General features: G+C 45.8%; 1 protein-coding gene across 1 annotated transcript; it reads right to left on the reverse strand.

The window, feature by feature from the left end:
- Nucleotides 1-6,231: 6,231 nt before the first annotated feature.
- arrdc3b (arrestin domain containing 3b) lies at nt 6,232-15,941 on the reverse strand. Its single transcript, XM_062553697.1, has 8 exons — nt 15,412-15,941; nt 13,002-13,083; nt 12,500-12,647; nt 11,946-12,048; nt 11,020-11,276; nt 9,895-10,057; nt 9,307-9,446; nt 6,232-9,035 (listed from the first exon to the last, which is right to left on the reverse strand). The coding sequence occupies exons 1-8, from the start codon at nt 15,689-15,691 to the stop codon at nt 8,967-8,969; spliced, it is 1,242 nt and encodes a 413-aa protein (XP_062409681.1). The 5' UTR covers nt 15,692-15,941; the 3' UTR covers nt 6,232-8,966.
- Between the last annotated feature and the right edge of the window lie 1,819 nt (nt 15,942-17,760).

Consider the following 17,760-nt stretch of genomic DNA (forward strand, 5'->3'; position numbering starts at 1 on the left):
TATTACTCAGCCGTTAAGACAGTTACGAGGTTATGAAACCAAGCACACATTGCTGTAATACTCCAAAAATAGAAAATGTTCGTATTTAAAGGCTTAAAATGCTTCAGCTGTAACGTTATTTGATGTCGAAGTGCCATCAAAATTCAATGAGGTTTCAATGGAATGGCTAGCTTGAACTGGTCTCCTATTTCAGATCCGCCATATTGTCTTCGCTCTCCGAATGTTCGCCTGCCCACTTGGTTCTGGCACTGACGCCCCAACATATTTGGAGATTATTTTCTTTTCTTGTTTCCTAACGAACACGACTAGTGCGGGGGGGGGGGGGGGGGGGGGTGTCCCTCTTCATCTTCGAGATGCTCTTCGAGATGAAGATCCAACTCCTCCGAGAATACGTCCGCTCCTGACACCATCGGATAACCTCCCTGCCCCTCTACCTATCACTATCTCCCTTGACTAGACTTTGACCAGTAGGCTACTTCAAGTTCTGCTTTCTCATCCTATGTAATGTAATGCAGTAGTATCTACAGTATTGTTACATAAGATCTCCTTTATATTATTACACTGTAGTAGCTGGAATGTTATTCATAATTATTTAGCCGCTTTGGATAAAAGTATGTGCTAAATGGATAAATGTACATTTATACACATGACCACACACACACACACACACACACACACACACACACACACACACACACACACACACACACACGCACTCACACACACACACACACACACACATACACACACACACACACACACACACACACACACACACACACACACACACACACCACGCACTCACACACACACACACATACACAGAGTTTCCAATGCCATGGAAAGTGCTGGGATCAGCAGTAAAAAGTTCAAGTGTAGAGTATGTGGGTGAGAGAGAGAGGGAGAGGTCACTGCAGACGTGATATTTCGAGACGTCTAGCGTATCCCCGACGGATGGCCACGTGCGGGGGGTCCAGCTGGGTCCTGAGAGGCCGGTGGAGTGATGGGCCAGCACAGGTGAACAGCTGACCACCGCACTGGAAGTGTGTGTGTGTGTGTGTGTGTGTGTGTCTGTGTCTATATATAAATGTGTGTGTGTGTGTGTGTGTGTGTGTGTGTGTGTGTGTGTGTGTGTGTGTGTGTCTATATATATTTATATGTGTGTGTGTGTGTGTGTGTGTGTGTGTGTGTGTGTGTGTGTGTGTGTGTGTGTGTGTGTGTGTCTCTATTTGTGTGTGTGTGTGTGTGTGTGTGTGTGGAGCGTCCAGGTTGGCTGGCGTGTGTGGGGTGAGAGATGAGGCCGAGCCCCCCAGACGCAGGGCCAGTGCAGGCCAGTGCAGTGCAGGCCAGTGCAGGGCAGTGCAGGGCCAGTGCTGGGCAGTGCAGTGCAGGGGAGTGCAGGGGAGTGCAGGGGAGTGCAGGGGAGTGCAGGGGAGTGCAGTGCAGGGGAGTGCAGGGGAGTGCAGGGGAGTGCAGGGGAGTGCAGGGGAGTGCAGGGGAGTGCAGGGGAGTGCAGTGCAGGGGAGTGCAGGGGAGTGCAGGGGAGTGCAGGGGAGTGCAGGGGAGTGCAGTGCAGGGGAGTGCAGGGGAGTGCAGGGGAGCTGGGCAGTGCAGTGCAGGGGAGTGCAGGGGAGTGCAGGGGAGTGCAGGGGAGTGCAGGGGAGTGCAGTGCAGGGGAGTGCAGGGGAGCTGGGCAGGAATTAGGTTAGTGGTCCACGTGAGCCGCGCTGGACAACATCTGCTGCACTTGTGCCCCTCCAGTGTGCCCCTGACATGAACATTTGGCCTGTCACGGGTGGCATGTGTGTGTGTGTGTGTGTGTGTGTGTGTGTGTGTGTGTGTGTGTGTGTGTGTGTGTGTGTGTGTGTGTGTGTGTGTGTGTGTGTGTGTGTTTTTATGTGTTCATGTGTTCACCTGTGTGTGTGTGTGTGTGTGTGTTTTTATGTATTCATGTGTTCATCTGTATGTGTGTGTGTGTGTGTGTGTGTGTGTGTGTGTGTGTGTGTGTGTGTGTGTTCGGGTGTGTGTGTGTGTGTGTGTGTGTGTGTGTGTGTGTGTGTGTGTGTGTGTGTGTGTGTGTGTGTGTCTGTGCTGTCTGTGTGAGGCTGGGCTGATCTCTGTGGTCTTCAAAAGGGCATGATATTGCTGTTTGTGTAGGTTCTCGCTGTGCATTATGAGATACATACAAGCCTACTGATGAGTCTATTTGAGATATTAGATGAGCGACTGCGACAGCTTTGAACTAGCCCCGGATTTCCCCCCTGAAAAAGGAATCAGGTCATATCAGGTCATATCAGGTCACATGCCCATCAAGACCCCCAGCCCCAGCCCCAGTCAGGAGAGGGCTGGCTTCTGGGGCTTGAAATCTCCTGGCAATTTATAGTGTCCTATTATGCCCCTGGGTATGTTTTGTGTGTGCGCGTGTGTGCGTGTGTGTGTGTGTGTGTGTGTGTGTGTGTGTGTGTGTGTGTGTGTGTGTGTGTGTGTGTGTGTGTGTGTGTGTGTGTGTGTGTGTGTGTGTGTGTGTGTGTGTGTGTGTGTGTGTGTGTGTGTGTGTGTGTGTGTGTGTGTGTGTGTGTGTGTGTGTGTGTGTGTGTGTGTGTGTGTATGTGTGTATGGGGTTTAAAAGTATCCCCGTAGGGCATGAGATAGCGTCTGTGTTCTGGCTGCAGCAAAAGGTCTCGGAGCCTGTGTGTGGGTGTCTCTCTGTGTGTGTGTGTGTGTGTGTGTGTGTGTGTGTGTGTGTGTGTGTGTGTGTGTGTGTGTGTATGTGTGTGTTTGTGTGTGTATGTGTGTGTGTCTGTGTGTGAGTGTGTGTGTCTGTGTGTCTGTGTGTGAGTGTGTGTGTGTGGTGTGTGTCCATGTGTGTGTGTGTTCGTGGTGTGTCTATGAGTGTGTGAGTGTGTGTGTATGTGTGTGTGTGTTTGTGTTTATGTGTGAGTGAGTGTGTGTGCGTGCGTGTGTTCTGAAGTGTGTCTGCAGCAGAGGGCCTCGGTTTCCAGTCTGCACGCACAGACACAAGGCCGTCCTTGTCCCGTCTGGCCATCTGGCTGGCCGGTGAGGGGAGCAAGGGTCTGCCGCTTTGCAGGGATGTGTGAAGAGTTGAGCGGAAAAGCCATTTCCTTCGAGGGGAACAGGGGAGCGCCCAGCCCTGGAGATAGCCAGCCACTGCCACTGCCCTTCAGCGATTAACCAGCTGCTTCCCTGCATTCTCCACTCTAGAGGATAGCTCTAGAACACTGTCTACATTCTGAGACTTCTAGAATCCTGTCCACATTAAAACAAAGTTCCAGAATCTCGTCAGAATAGCGAGAGCTCTAGAATTCGTCCATGATTCACCTCAGTTCTGTAATGGCAGATGTGGTCAGTGATCCTCCTTCCCCGACTGACCCGCGGCAGTCGTTCGTGTTTGAGGAATGTAGCGTGTGGTCGCGCAGCTCTTCTCAAGCGGCCTCTTTCAAGCGCCGTGTCCAGACACTCGTCCATGTCAGAGGCCGAATCTGAGTCAGGGTCATTTGGCTAAGTGAATTCGCTCACACATTGTGTGTGTTCCTCCTGCAGAGAATCCGAATCACACTCACTCAGATTAATTAATTGAATCAAATGACTTAATGAACTAATTAAAAGTGAGTTAGGAGGACACACATGAAGTTTGGTTCTAAAGGTTGGTGTCAGTCTAGCAGCACAGACAACATACTTTATAGACATTAGACAAAGGGTGCCTCTCAACATCTCTCCTCGATCCTCTCGTTCCCACTGATCTATAACTAACACTGGATAGACTATCCCATTGTTGCTGCCCCATCATTCTTTATGGAGATCAGTGAAGACGAGGACCGAGGAAGGAAGGGAGGATGTATAAAAGACGAATGAGAGGCACCCAATGTAGAGTAAAACTTACAAACAGCACTCAACAGAACAGTATTGACAATACAGACAATGTGCATATTACAGTATTTAGGACCCATCTTACCCACACGTGAGAGCAGCGTCTCCCAGAATGCACCTCACTGGCTGGCAGAACATGTGGCGGGTCGAGGCTGCTTGGCGTCGGCCTCCACTGGCCCACGATGCAATGTGTCCCAGTTTCCCACAGAATGCGGGGCCTGCATGTCTGGGGCCCTGCTTGGCTTTGAGTGCTGATCCCTCTGTCACCACTTCCTTATTTTACGGCCAGTGCTGTGGCCAGGGTGCAGGACACGGTGGCTCAATTTAGTGTGTGTGTGTGTGTGTGTGTGTGTGTGTGTGTGTGTGTGTGTGAGAGAGAGTGTGTGAATGTGTGTGTGTGTGTGTGTGTGTGTTTGTGAGTGTGTGGCAAGGGTGCCGGACGCAGTGGCTTGATTTAGTGTGTGTGTGTGTGTGTGTGTGTGTGTGTGTGTGTGTGTGTGTGTGTGTGTGTGTGTGTGTTGCTGGTCCTGTGGCATGGGTGCAGGAGGGACACGATGGCTGAATTTAGAGCAGCGGTCCCGTGCTCATGTCCTCACACACACACACACACACACACACACACACACACACCACACACACACACCACACACAGGCCAGGAGCACGGCAGGAGCTCAGCACACCTGCTGGAGTGGCGGAGACGAGACAAATAGGCTCGTTGTTTGTTTTGACACAGCCATCACAGCGCGAACATCGAGAGGAAGTGGAGTTGGGGCGTGTGACGTGTGGAGAGTGTGTTGCCATGCGGGTTCACAAACAGATGGCAGGGTGAAAGTGCGCTGAGGAAGTGCGCAGTAAGCTCTCACTGTTTAAAAAAAAAAAAAAAAAAAACGACAAAAGTGTGTAAACTTTCCAAGCAATTGGGAGGTGAATAAATAAGTATCAAAGCTATTAAGTGTATCAAAGTATATCAAAGAAAATGGAAAGAAAAAGAGGTAGATATTTGTGTTGTTGCTTTATGGCCTGTTAATGTAAGACTTAATCGAGAGACACTACAAAAGAGGTGCCTCTGTCCAAAGAATGAAGCTCTACAGAAATACTGTGTGTTACAAATAGCAAATGGGGAAAAAAATGGTTTGGATTGTGAGTTACACAATTGTTACCGAAGAATCAAATGTTGCTACTGCGCCAGTATACATGAAATTGCATGAATTTTCAAGATACATCATTCTGATCATTTTCATGTCTGAAAAAATGTGAAGCTCTACAGAAAGCAGTGTGAAACAAATAGCAAATGGAAAAGAAAAATGGTTTGGATTGGGCATTACATAAGTTAAAGTTGCTCATGTCTGGTTACGAAAAAAAAAAAAAAAAGAAATGTGGTGCTCTCATTCCTGTGCTAATGTGATTAACAAACTTTATGTAAATAAAAACACAATCATAAACGGTGTGGTGTCTGCAGGAAGGGAGGGTCTGACGGTTGCCAAATGCTTTGGTTGTGGGGCGTTTAGGATGCCACATGCTTTGGTTGTGAAAGTGGGTCCCTTCACACACCTGGGAGGAGTCTCAAAGCACACCACAGAGGAGTTGAAACTGAGCCTGCGGGCAGCTGTTATGTACTGCTGCTGATGTGTGTGTGTGTGTGTGTGTGTGTGTGTGTGTGTGTGTGTGTGCATAAATACAGCACAAAGGAGTGGAGCCTGGGAGTAGTCTCCAAGCACACCATGGAGGAGTTGAACCTGAGGGTAGTCTGCAGGCTGCTGATGTGTGTATGGTTGGGAGGTGGGTATAAGATGTGAGCCTCTGTGAAGATTCAGTAACTTCAGTGGAGTATTGAAAGATTCAGTACCTTCACTGGAATATTTTAAGATTCAGTAGTCACTGGAATAGCTAAATATTCAGTAACTTTACTGGAGTAGTTTAAGATTCAGTAACTTTACTGAAGTATCTAAATATTCAGTGACTTTACTGGAATATCTAAAGATTCAGTAACTGTACTGGAATATCTAAATATTCAGGAGCTTTACTAGAGTATATAAAGATTCAGTGACTTCACTGGAGTGTTGAAAGATTCAGTGAGCCGTATGAGGCTTTTTAATATTGTTGATGAAGGGATTTTATTAAGAGGATGTGGATTAAGTTAATGTGTATAATCCTGTGAACACTGAAGAAAAAGTACTGTATCTTTGGCCCACCTCCCTATCTATTCTCATTAATCAATTGAGAATAGATCAATAGAGAAGTCTTGACTGAGTGGGTTGATAACTTTAGATACAGACAGAGTCATCACAGAGAAAGAACTACATTTTCTACCACATCCCTACAACATAATGACAGAACAAGAGTTTCAAAAATGGCTTATTTATTTGAACACAAGGAAGATCAAGAACAAAATTATAACATAAAACATTCATCAACTGGCATAATACAGACAAAATATGATAATAATATTAAGCAGAAAAACAAAACAACAACAAAAAAAAAGATATGAAACTGTACAAATAGTGGAAATATATATACTAAAATAATATTGCACTTTTTTTGTTTCTAAAACTTAGAATAAGCTTAATTCACACTCGGGAGGTAAGATAAACAGAAGCTTGTGTCATCGTCAGGTATGGAGCCATATATCTGTGTGTATGAAGCTGTATCATTCAGAAGTGCATTCACGCTTTTCATGCTCGACCTTTTAAGGAGCGTGCAAGTCAACATGGTAACTTAAAAAGCTAAGCCACACGGCTAACGAAGCATCTGTCACAACAAAACTGCCTGTGAGCAAGTCGGCAACCCATGCATGCGTGCAGACTGCGGGAGGAGAAACGCAAAAGGACGCTACTTCAGCCACAAAATAAATGCTTTTCGAGACGATAATTATTCCCTTTTTTGACTGAGAGTTGCAATAGCCTGACAAGAAAACCCGGAGAACAAAAACCTGGCTGATAAGCATGTAGTCTTTGACAACAAAGAACTTGAATCGAGGAAAAGGATTTGTGCCAAGGCCACGCAGGCATGTGTTTATCTTCCGATCGTCTCGACAGAGAGCTGCACTGTCTTGAGTAACATTTCGTTCATCAAAAAAGCACATAGACATGGTCACCATAAAAAAAGAAAAAAACACAAAAAAACAACTTGTAAACTTTCATGAATGAACAAAAAAGACAAAAGTCTACCTAATTTGTTTTACTAAATCATGCCCGCGTAGTTGCAATGCTTTGATGGTGTGATTAATTTCGCACACACTCAAACTTACAATAACAAAATAAAAGTGCTTATTACAGTTAAGGCTGAAAAAGCCAAACTCCAACTTGTCTTGCGCGTCATCGAATGAGTGTGAAAAACTAATGTAGAACTCATCGAGGACCGCATTCTGCGCTTTGCTTTAATTTCAACTGTGCTTTAATGGTACAGTCTAGTTCAACTCATCTCCGGGTCACTGTGGACTCGACGTCATCCATGACTATCAGTAGGAGTCATTTCGTCGAGTAAAGAGAAAGAATTAGGACTAAAAGAGGAATGTCATTCGTTATTTTTTTTGTTTTTGTTTTGATTATTCGTTTTTTTATATATCTATATCTCGCATCATCTTTGTGCAGGGTTTTCCCTGACACTTCTCTCACGATCCTGTCTTTTGTGTTGACTGACAGCGCAGTTAAGATCGAGACAGAGAGAGAGAGAGAGAGAGAGAGAGAGAGAGAAAGAGAGAAAGAAAGGGTGAGCGTGTCACCTCTCGTCTTAATAGTTTGGCAAGTGAGCAGAACACCTGAGAGAGAGATAGAGAGAGAGAAAGAGAGAGAGAGATTGATGGGACAGTGATGCGCACGTGTGTGTGTGTGTGTGTGTGAGCTCTGTGGAAAGGCAACATGGTGTGCGAGGACAGCTCAAAGGCACAGGGCGCGATTGTGTCTCATCCCACAACCCTCGAGCAGGAGGAGGAGGAGGAGGAAGAGGAGGAGGAGGAGGAGGAGGAGGAAGGAGTCCTTCTCTCTTTTCACCCCCTCCCTCTGATCCCTGACCATACAGTTCAGCTCTGCACATCCTGCACTAAACACACACACAACCACGACCAGCTGGGAAGCTTCTAGAGAAAAAAAAATAACAACTGTCGAAGAGGCTACTAGTCAGTCTGACAGCTGGTCGATTTCAAAACAACAACAAAACAAAAAGGAGATAGCCTCTTCTCTTCTTCTTTTTTTGCGCTCCTCTCTGGAGCGTCTTTTCTCTTCCTTTCTTTTCTTTTGTTCTCTGTATTGTCTTTCGTTCGTTTTTTACGCCACCCGGTCGGCCTCTACTTGGGCTCTACGGCCTAAAGCCCCGCGAAGTCTTGTTCTAAGAGCGTATGGGCGCTGGATGCACTAACTGGTGGCGCTTTAGGAGTGAACCACAACAAACCCTGCTGCTAAACAACAATAACAACAACAACGTTGACAACAAAAAGAGAAAGAAAAAAAAAACAACTCAAGATGTGCAAAATCGTTTCTCAGAGGCAGGAGGAGTGTCTCCAACCCTTGTTGCCCTGCGCAACGCAACGCATCGCGACGCAGGCCTGGTGGTTGTCCGTGGCGATCTGGAGAGGACCACGCGGGAGAACAGGAGGGAGGGAGGAGACAAGGGCACAGTTTTTTTCTCTTTCAGTTTTTGCTCAGGCAACAACAACAACAAAAAAAAATGTTGAATAGTAAAGTAATAGTAATAATATGTCGTTCCGCGTGTGCCACAGTTTAAACCATCAGTGGGTAGTCCCCTCCGTTGGGCAAGCAGGTGCCTAATCAGGTGCCAGCCGGGTTGGCCGAGCGGAGGCCCAAGGGGCCGGGGTTGTGGTGGTTCCCGGTGCCCGGGCCTTGGGTTCAGGTTTCGGTTCGAGTTCGGCTTGGGCAAGATAGGCTTGTTCGGGTTGGGTGGAGACTCCTGGGCTGCCTCTGCAGGGGAAGCTCTGGTCTCCTCTCCTGCAGGGTCTCTGAGGCCCCCTGAGCCCGCGCTGGGCTCGCTCGGGGGGTGGAGGTGGAGGAGGTGGAGGAGGAGGCGTCGTAGTCTCGAGGAGGAAAAACAGCCTGACAGCACTGGACAGGCGGCAGGGGACGCTTCAGCGAGACGGACACGAGTCCGGACGCCTCTCCTCGGTCCAGCTGCCGGGCTCTGGATTGGGGTCAATCTGAGGATTCGGGAGAGAAAGACAAAAGGAAAGGCAAAAAAAACATTAAACACTTTTCAGGACTCATCACTTACTGTACTTACAATCAATTGATTCATCAAATGAATATCTAACCACCTTTAAATATCCTTCAAATAAATGAATATCTAACCACCATCACTGATCAGGATCAAAAATGTGTTTATTTTATGAAGACATGACGATGTCTCCTTCAGATATCTTTCTGTTGGCCCCTCTATGGGCCCCTCACGTTACCAGAGTCTCCTCTCACCTCAGAGTACAGCGGCGGTGGCTGAAAGCGGAACTCCTGGATGTAGGCGAACAGCGGACCCTCCAGGTCCTCGCGCGCCGCCGTGAGGTCCAGGCTCGGCCTCTGCTCTTGGCTGATACACTCCGAGTAGCTGGGGGGAGCTGGTGAGAGAGATTAGATAACAATGAGTTAGAGTTAGGTTAGATTAGGTTACGTTAGATAACACTCTTGGGTCTTAAAGATAAAGGGGGTCATTTATGTTATAGTATGTTCGAACACGGGTTATGTCACCTGAGCTTATCTTGATGAAGTGAGAGTGTGTGTGTGTGTATCGGTTGGGTGCTCGATGATGTCCGTGCGTTTGTGCACGTGTATGCAGTGTGCGTGTGTGGTGTAATGAGTGGGTGTGTTAGTGTGGGTGTGTTAGTGTGAGTGTGTGTGTGTGTGTGTGTGTGTGTATCGGTTGGGTGCTGCTTGATGGTGCTTGGTGCGTGTGTTTGTGCACGTGTATGCATTGTGCGTGTGTGGTGTAATGGATGGATGTGTTAGTGAGTGTGGGTGTGTTAGTGAGTGTGTGTGTGTGTGTGTGTGTCTGGCACAGGAGCGTACCTTCTGGTCTCTCGGGCAGTGCCATGCCCAGCCAGCTCATGGCCATGCTGCACTGGCTGCTGACGGAGGACGTGCGGCTGCCAAACGGGTGCAGGGGGATGGTCCCGATGACCAGCGGGAGGCTCAGCGACAGGTTGATGGCTCTCGGGATGTCCACGTACACCTGTGCACGACACACAAAGCAGACACACACACACCGTTAGGAGGTCGGATTCTCCGCAGAAACTGTGCGCCAACACACTGATGTTAACGGCGGTTACATTGAATCGAACATAAACAGTGAATGGGATGACATTTTGTGGCTACCGTGACTGGAAACACAACGGAAACTAAAACGCCAACCAGTTGGCAGAAAAGATTTCGGAGAAGAAGCTCCACTCTGTGCTAAGCCTGTGTTTCCCCGAGTCAGTGCTAATGTTTGTTTGGTCAGTGGGTAATTTTCCATTGAGTCATAAATCTTGGCCCGAGATGCATGGCCCACTGATGCCACATCATGCTAAAAGGAAGGGATTGCCACACACTGGGACGTGTGAGCTTGGGGCTTGCCACACGGGAGGAAGGAAGGGTGGTTGGGTAAACAGGACACAGTAACCTATATTTAATGCCTGATCCTCTTAGCAGGCCGGCACAGCACGGCACGGCACGGCACGGCACGACGCAGCGCGGCTACAGGAGGAAAAGGCCATCGGGGCGACAGAGAGCCACTGCGCAATTTCCATTCCAGTTCAGCCCAGTTTATAAATAGCCTGTTTACAGGAAGGTGGCACCATGTAACGCCCTCGATGACCAAGCCCCCTCTCCCCTCCCCACCCCCCCACCCCACCACCCCCATGCACACAAACGGGTGTTGTAGAACAGGGGGCTCACCATGAGCGAGAATTCCACCCAGGTATTTCACCCCCGCCACACACACACGCATGGGTGTTGCACCAGTAACACCCTCTCTGACCTCCACACACACACACACACACACACGAGTGTTCGAGAACAGGAGGTTCACCCTGAGTGAGCATTCTACCCCGGTATTTTTACTTTAACCCCCCCCCCCCCTCCCCCAAACACACACACACACACACACACACACACACACACACACACACGAGAGTAGTAGAGCAGGAGGCTCACCATGAGCGAGTACTCCACCCGGATGATGCTGCAGTCCAGGATGGAGGGTGAGACGGGCGGGATCTTGAGCATCTTGCCGTTCCAGGTGTCGGTCTTCCCGCTGGGCAGAGGCTCTCCACGCAGGTTGGCGATCAGCTGCTTGATCTCCTTCACTTTCCCTTTGGCATAGAAGGTCTGGGTTTGGTAGATGGCTGCCTTTGGCACGACCACACGAGACGAGCAGTTCTCGATCTCGGCGAAGATCTGGATCGACTCGCCTAAAAAAATGAACAAAGACACATCAGACATTGATGTACAAATATTTTGTGTTTACAACTACAGCGAACAAGAGAACAGGAACACTAAATGTAAATATGTATACAAAGCACAATTGCTGACTGTGCATTTAGCGCTTCATTGTATAGTTAGAACATATTCTCCCTTACAGACGTGTCAGGTTATAGGGAACAGTTTCTGTGAATTTGCGGCAAGGTTATATTTTCACATGCAAATTTAGGTTTCTGGCAAACAGTTGCGGTTAACTTTTGACAATGTTGCAGCACATTTCCAGCAATGTTATATGCAAATCAGGTTTGTCCTCAGAAGTTCACTAGAAGTTTGTCATTATTGGCCAAGTGTGGTGACAAATCACTGCCTAACACAATTGCCAATAGTGCCAAACTTGTCATTGCTGCCAGAACTTTGCTGAAAGTTTGCCTCTGGCAGCAAACTTCTGGCAACATTTTCTAGTGAACTCACTTGTTTCCCACAAATCACCCACAAGTTAGCCGCAAATCTGCCGCAATCATTTCCTTTCTAGAATGGATTGCCTTTGGCTGAATGTTAAAAATATATTATGGTCAATATAATATTACATTATGGTGTGGTGAGAAACTAAAGAAGCACTGGTGTGTGTGTGTGTGTGTGTGTGTGTGTGTGAAACTGACCAGGAGTGTAGCCTCTCCTCTCGATTTTGGCACTTAGGGAGATGGGACCAGAAGTGCAGAACCAGCAGCACAGAGTCTTGTCCTTGGTGCCTGCCTGGGGAGACTAGGGAAGAGAAACAACCCATTTAACCACGAGACGAGAACACAGAACTGTGAGATTAAAGCACAGAATGTAAAAGACATAGACAACTGTGAAGAATCTTGATTCTAGGAGTGGTCTCATATTGCCATTGTTTTGTATGAGAATCAAGACAAAAAAAATCAAACATTTATAACAAGTCCTCTGTAATGTATAGGTGAAACCAATACAAGCATCGACATCAAAATGTACTTTTAGGTTTAGATTAGCATATGTTGAAGGAAATGTAAAAATGTCAAACAAAAAAGCAACACCATCAGAACTCTATCTAGTGGCCCTGTTCCATTGGGAGGCCATTTTACAAACATCCAGTAGTGTTTTTTTGCTCCCTCCCTTCCTCCCCTCCTCCCCTCCTCCCCTCCTCCCCTCCTCCCCGGTCTCCCCTGAAGGGCACGAGGTGTGAATGAGGTCTCACCAGCAGGAGTGGAGTGTTGATGTCGATGTGCTCGAAGACAGTGAACTCCTTCTTCACCTTCATGGGCAGCAACCACGGCCTGTGCAGTTCAGCCTTCACCCAGTAGCGCACGCTACCGTGCTTCCCCTCGAAAGAGGTGGCCAGAGCCCTGAGAGAGGGAGTAAGGAAAGAGAGAGAGAGAGGGAGAAACAGAGAGAGAGAGAGAGAGAAAACAGCTATAATAAAGGGCATCACTGTGAAATATGTTCTTTGGAGTTTTTGGGTAACTGCAACACACGGTTATAGGCTACAATTATGTTTACATTGGAACATTTCTGAGCCTGATAAAAACATGTGTGAATATGTTGCCAAAGTGAAGTACAAAGTGGCACGGTTAACAAAAGCTTCAGTCATTATGATCTGAAAAGATTTAACATTGATTCATAAAAAAGGCTCAAATGTTTCACTGAGAAACGGCACAAAAACCACATGTGGAGTGGAACAGAGTGTGAGAGAGACTCACGTTTGAGGGAGTTCGAAGCTGAACGGGTACTCGTGTCTTCCGGTGTGAAGGGTTGTCAGTCCTTCTTCAGGGTTCTCATCATCTGGAAGAAAAGGAAAAGAAAATTCCAAATACATGCATACCATACCTGGAACAATCTTTACCTTAAGCCTCCTAAAACACAAAGAGAGAGAGAGAGAGAGAGAGAGAAAGAAAGAGAGAGTGCTCCACTTTGTTCTCATAGTATACACAATTTGTTTTTTTCCCAGTGCTTAAACAATGTCACAGTGAAATATTTAAAAAGAGAACCAAAGAAATTGACAAATATTCACCCCTAGTTGAAAATACATTTTATTATCCAAAAGAAAATTAGAATACATCCCCAGCAGAATTACCATCAAAACAAGCAACCTTAACATAAGGGAGTGGCATTGAATGTCAACTATATTTTCTTTCAAAAACACCAGAACAATAATCACCATGAAATAACAATTCTGGTTTGAGTGAATTGAAATGTGTGTATGTGTATGTGTGTGTGCTTGGACTGGATTTGGTAAGTAGCCTATAACCATCAAATAACTAGGTTAGATTTGTGTCACAGGGTGGGGAACAAAGGAAGCAAAGTCCTTGAAAACCAAAAACCCTTTTATATCTTCAGTTTAAAACACACTCCTCTTCGAGAATTTTAACACACATATTCTATTGTTCGAATTTATTTCGGGCTGTTCCGTATTTAGATCTTTTTCCTGCCACCTCAGCAATCCCATATGGTCTCAGCGGCAGCAGAAGTGCCGTAAACAACCACCCGGCTGTCAGTCAGGCAGCTTCCAGCCAGAGAGGACCGGACTAAACCGGCGCAAGCAGCTTCGCTCAGCCGGATTTCCTCATGCATACATTACGAGGCGGCTTTCAGTTGGCGCAGCCCGACATGTTCTCTGTCTGGTACAGCCCCCTCTGTAGGGACATGTGTACTGCAGCATGGGTCGGCTGCTTAGCTTAGCTCAGCCAGCCAGCCGGCCACATTCATTTGACCTAAACGCTATGAGAGAACCCCTTCTAAAAGTCATGCAGAACCCATAATAACATGAAGAAAGAACGGAACACAGCAATCAAAAACGAGGACAAAAAGGTCAAGTTTCCAATCAAATCTGTTTTATTAATCTTCATCCGCAACAACTACATAGATTCTGTCTTCAAACCAGACCAACATTTACATTAATTTACAAAGAGAGCATCATCCCAGTTCACAAGCGAAAGTCGACATATAAAATTCAGAACCACTTGCATGCCTATTTTCCTTTACAGGTCTTTATACAAATAGTTTCCAGAACAAGTGAAGAACTGCATACAGAGATGTTAACAAAAAACAATTCACACTCAACCCAGACCAACATAAACGACCAAAAAGAAAGAAATCCATATTTTCATCATGCGGAACATAAACCTATCCAAATAGGAACATCCAGCCATATTGACGTTTTCTTAGGCTATAACCTACGCTGCTGCAGAAAACATGAAACTATATTGCATGGTTTACCTAACAAAAACATGTTCAGACACATGAAATGACTTATGCATTAGTTTTACATTGTTATGTTCAATAACAAGCTATCAAAGCCAATGGAATGAATACGCCAACAAAGTTGCCGAGTCCTCTGTCACTTTCTGCAAAGACATGAGGTCATCCAAGACACACGAGTACTTCAGCCAATCAGCGTGCAGAGTCTGCTTCCCCCACTGCCCCCCCTCCCTCTCCACCATCCAGTTTCTGAACAGGTTTGAACCGCTTCTAACAAAAGGTGCAAACTTACTGGAATCATCTAAAAATGTAATTTCCGACATGTTACAAAGTGTCTTTTGAGCCGATCATTTAAGCTTTACTGTTAAAACATCATCAGACGTTTGGCTGTTTGTCACTTTTATTTCTAACAACGTTTATTTGACCGACTTTATCTCAAATGATGGTGAGCTGTTGGTGGGGCAGTGGTGTGGTCCCGCATACGATTCTTCATCATATTCGATCAAATTCGAAGCTCTTCAGTGGGTTTTGATAGGATGTTACATGTTTTTCTGTTTTTTAGTTGTTTTTAATCCGAGTCCCATTCATTAACATAGCCTACATGTTACAAGCATCCCTATGCTGATGGTCTCTGATATTCTGCAGTGGTTTGAAGTGGAGGCTACTTTTGCAGTAGAATACAGTGTAAAATGTGCGTATGATTAATTAATTACAATGATAGGCTCTACTCTTTACAGTGTCGTGATAAGACGTCAAATAACTAAACGAGGACAATAAAGAACCATCTTTCCAGGTCAGTCAACAACATCATGGTAGGCTTACAGTAGCAGAGGGAATGAAGCATCTTTGACTGACAGCCCAGTACGTGCACTAACTTGGGCTATATTTGCACAAATTTCAAATGATTCTTACCTCGATCGTGTCCAATTAGGATATCTCTGTGGTTTAAATACTCCACTTCTTCGGTGTAATTTTGCGTATAGGCAGTGTTGGATCCAGCATTACGAGATTCAGTCCATCGAACTTTAGCCAGTCCTTTGGCGTGGATGTTCAAGGATTTCACCCGAATTTCTCCGGTGACCTCGATGATAACTCTCCCTGACACCGAGTCCCCACTGGCGAAAACGGGGACATTGCTGTCATTAAGACAGTCGTAGCTCACAAAGAAGCTCTTCACCTTTCCGAGCACCATGGTGGTAAGAAATTACCTTAACAGTAATTCAGATCTTAAAAAAAAAACTCAGACCTCACTACTACCACATTAGCGTGATCTTTCAAACACTGACCAGTAAGTTTGCCATGCAGGGAGGCTGCAGGCAGGATCAGTGCTATAATCTATGGCAAGTCATTTAGTTTTCAAGGCTTTCCTAACAGCTTGGATAGCTGTTATCTACGCGTCTAGTCTCAGTAGTCTCTGTTCACAGACGGGCTTACACTAGGGTGTCTCTGCCGTCTTATAGCCCCGTTTGGTAAAAAAACAACCCATGTGAGCATGCGCAAGCAACAGCGCCTGTCTCCTTCCGCCTTCTCTACGCGAAGGGAGTTGGCAATGCAGTTGCAGAGCGTCGTCGGCGATGTGGAACACAGCTGACGGGGAAAACCAGCGAATGTTTTCACAACACATTTTAACCAATTATACTTAGGCCTATTTGTACATTATTTATGCGTAAAGAGTAAGTTACAAGCGTATGGCTGTAATCCGCTCAAGTAGTTCGCCTTCTGAGTCATAGTAGGCAGACAACAGTTTGCAGTAGGCCTAGGTTGCTACCTTAATTTATGTGCTAGATTTCATCGATTTATTGGCAAAACAGCAGTAGGCTAGACCATAGACCAATTTTAGCCTGTAATATGGGTCACGTACAGCCTATTTTGAACTCTGGACTGGACAGGGAAAATGCATCAGCTAAGCAATATAGGCATTCGATAGACCAAAGGAGATATGAGCTATGTTATAAATTGTAACTATGTACACATTTAACTGTTGTAAATGTCACACCTCTATATAATCGCCCTTATGTTATCTTTGAACAGAATGTTATTCTTGCACTCTTATCTTCATGTCCCGCAACGTCTTCATGCCATCTGCCGGTGGAAAATGGTACAGCTCACTGCGCCGCCCGCAATGTTTTCGAGGGGGAAAGTTTCCTGGCAATATGCCTACTTTATCTCCCACAAAAGTGGCACTTTTACAAGTGCGCGCATGACAAAAATAACGAGTCTTCTCGAACTTAGTTTTTGGGCCATTACATCACCAGAAAACATTCCCTCCTGTTGCCATCAATCTATCAAGCTAATTAACCTTTTAAAAATGGTGATGCATTGTTGCAACATTACCCATTTATTCCACTGGCATAGCACGGAGACGTCTGGAAGACATTGCCGAACACCTTAGGAGCTGAGAGCATTGGCTACCTGAGCCAGCTGTGCTCTGACTGAGGTGTACAGTGACAATGCCTGTGTTATTGTTTTTGTTTGTGTTGTTGAGGGGCAACAGGGATTGTTGTTTGTTGCAATCTGTAGTGCAGGTGTTGGTTTTCAAAATAGAATGGTTGGAGCCTGAAAATGGTGTGAGTGGCATTGTTTGCATTTTGCTGATCAAAATTGTCCTGCAACTTGAGTAGCCTAGAGCCAAACAGACTGACAACGATGACAGCTATAGTTGAACCCATTTGTACATAATCATACAAGCAATGAAATAAGCTCAGCCAGCAATTTTATGGGGTATGACTATTCAGCAGCGAACCAGTGCATTCTGACAAACATTTCCCCCCCACACTGTATCTTTTACAGGTTAGAAGCTAAGCTTATTGTACACTTTTGATATCTTCCTTGATGTATGTGCCTATATGGAACATGCCTATAGTGATTTTTTTTTCTACAGAATTAGTTGCAAGGATGTACCAGAGCCCAATAAGACATTCTCTGGATACTAAAAGATTGCTATTTGTTCAAGATGGGTAAGAAACTGCTTCAATGATGTGCACAAGTGATAGGATTGTATGGAGTTTGAACGAATAGTTTTGAGAATTGTATTCTTTATAGATCAGTGGTCATGCTTTTCTGGTCAACATTCCAAAACTTTTCAAACACAATTCTATGAGGTTAGCTTTATGCTTAGAATTGAGGGCAAACAGTTCGAACTTGTTTTATCAGTCTAGAAAATATTGTTTCTCAAGTCATTTAGATGCTTTTTTTTTTTTTTTGCAAGCCCCAAGCAGACTTTTCGGGTTTTTTCCCCCCACTGAGGACAGGACTCCATCT

This window comes from Sardina pilchardus, chromosome 14 (assembly GCF_963854185.1).
Source record: "Sardina pilchardus chromosome 14, fSarPil1.1, whole genome shotgun sequence".
In the NCBI taxonomy this organism is placed as follows: Eukaryota; Metazoa; Chordata; class Actinopteri; order Clupeiformes; family Clupeidae; genus Sardina; species Sardina pilchardus.

What these genes read in the sequence shown, in the direction of transcription:
- arrdc3b (XM_062553697.1), bottom strand. Translation starts at nt 15,691, where the DNA reads ATGGTGCTCGGAAAGGTGAAGAGCTTCTTTGTGAGCTACGACTGTCTT. An exon ending in CCTAATTGGACACGATCGAG is followed by an intron (nt 13,084 to 15,411) that starts GTAAGAATCATT and finishes CTTTTCTTCCAG; the next exon opens with ATGATGAGAACCCTGAAGAA. An exon ending in ACTGCCCGAGAGACCAGAAG is followed by an intron (nt 9,447 to 9,894) that starts GTACGCTCCTGT and finishes CTCTCTCACCAG; the next exon opens with CTCCCCCCAGCTACTCGGAG.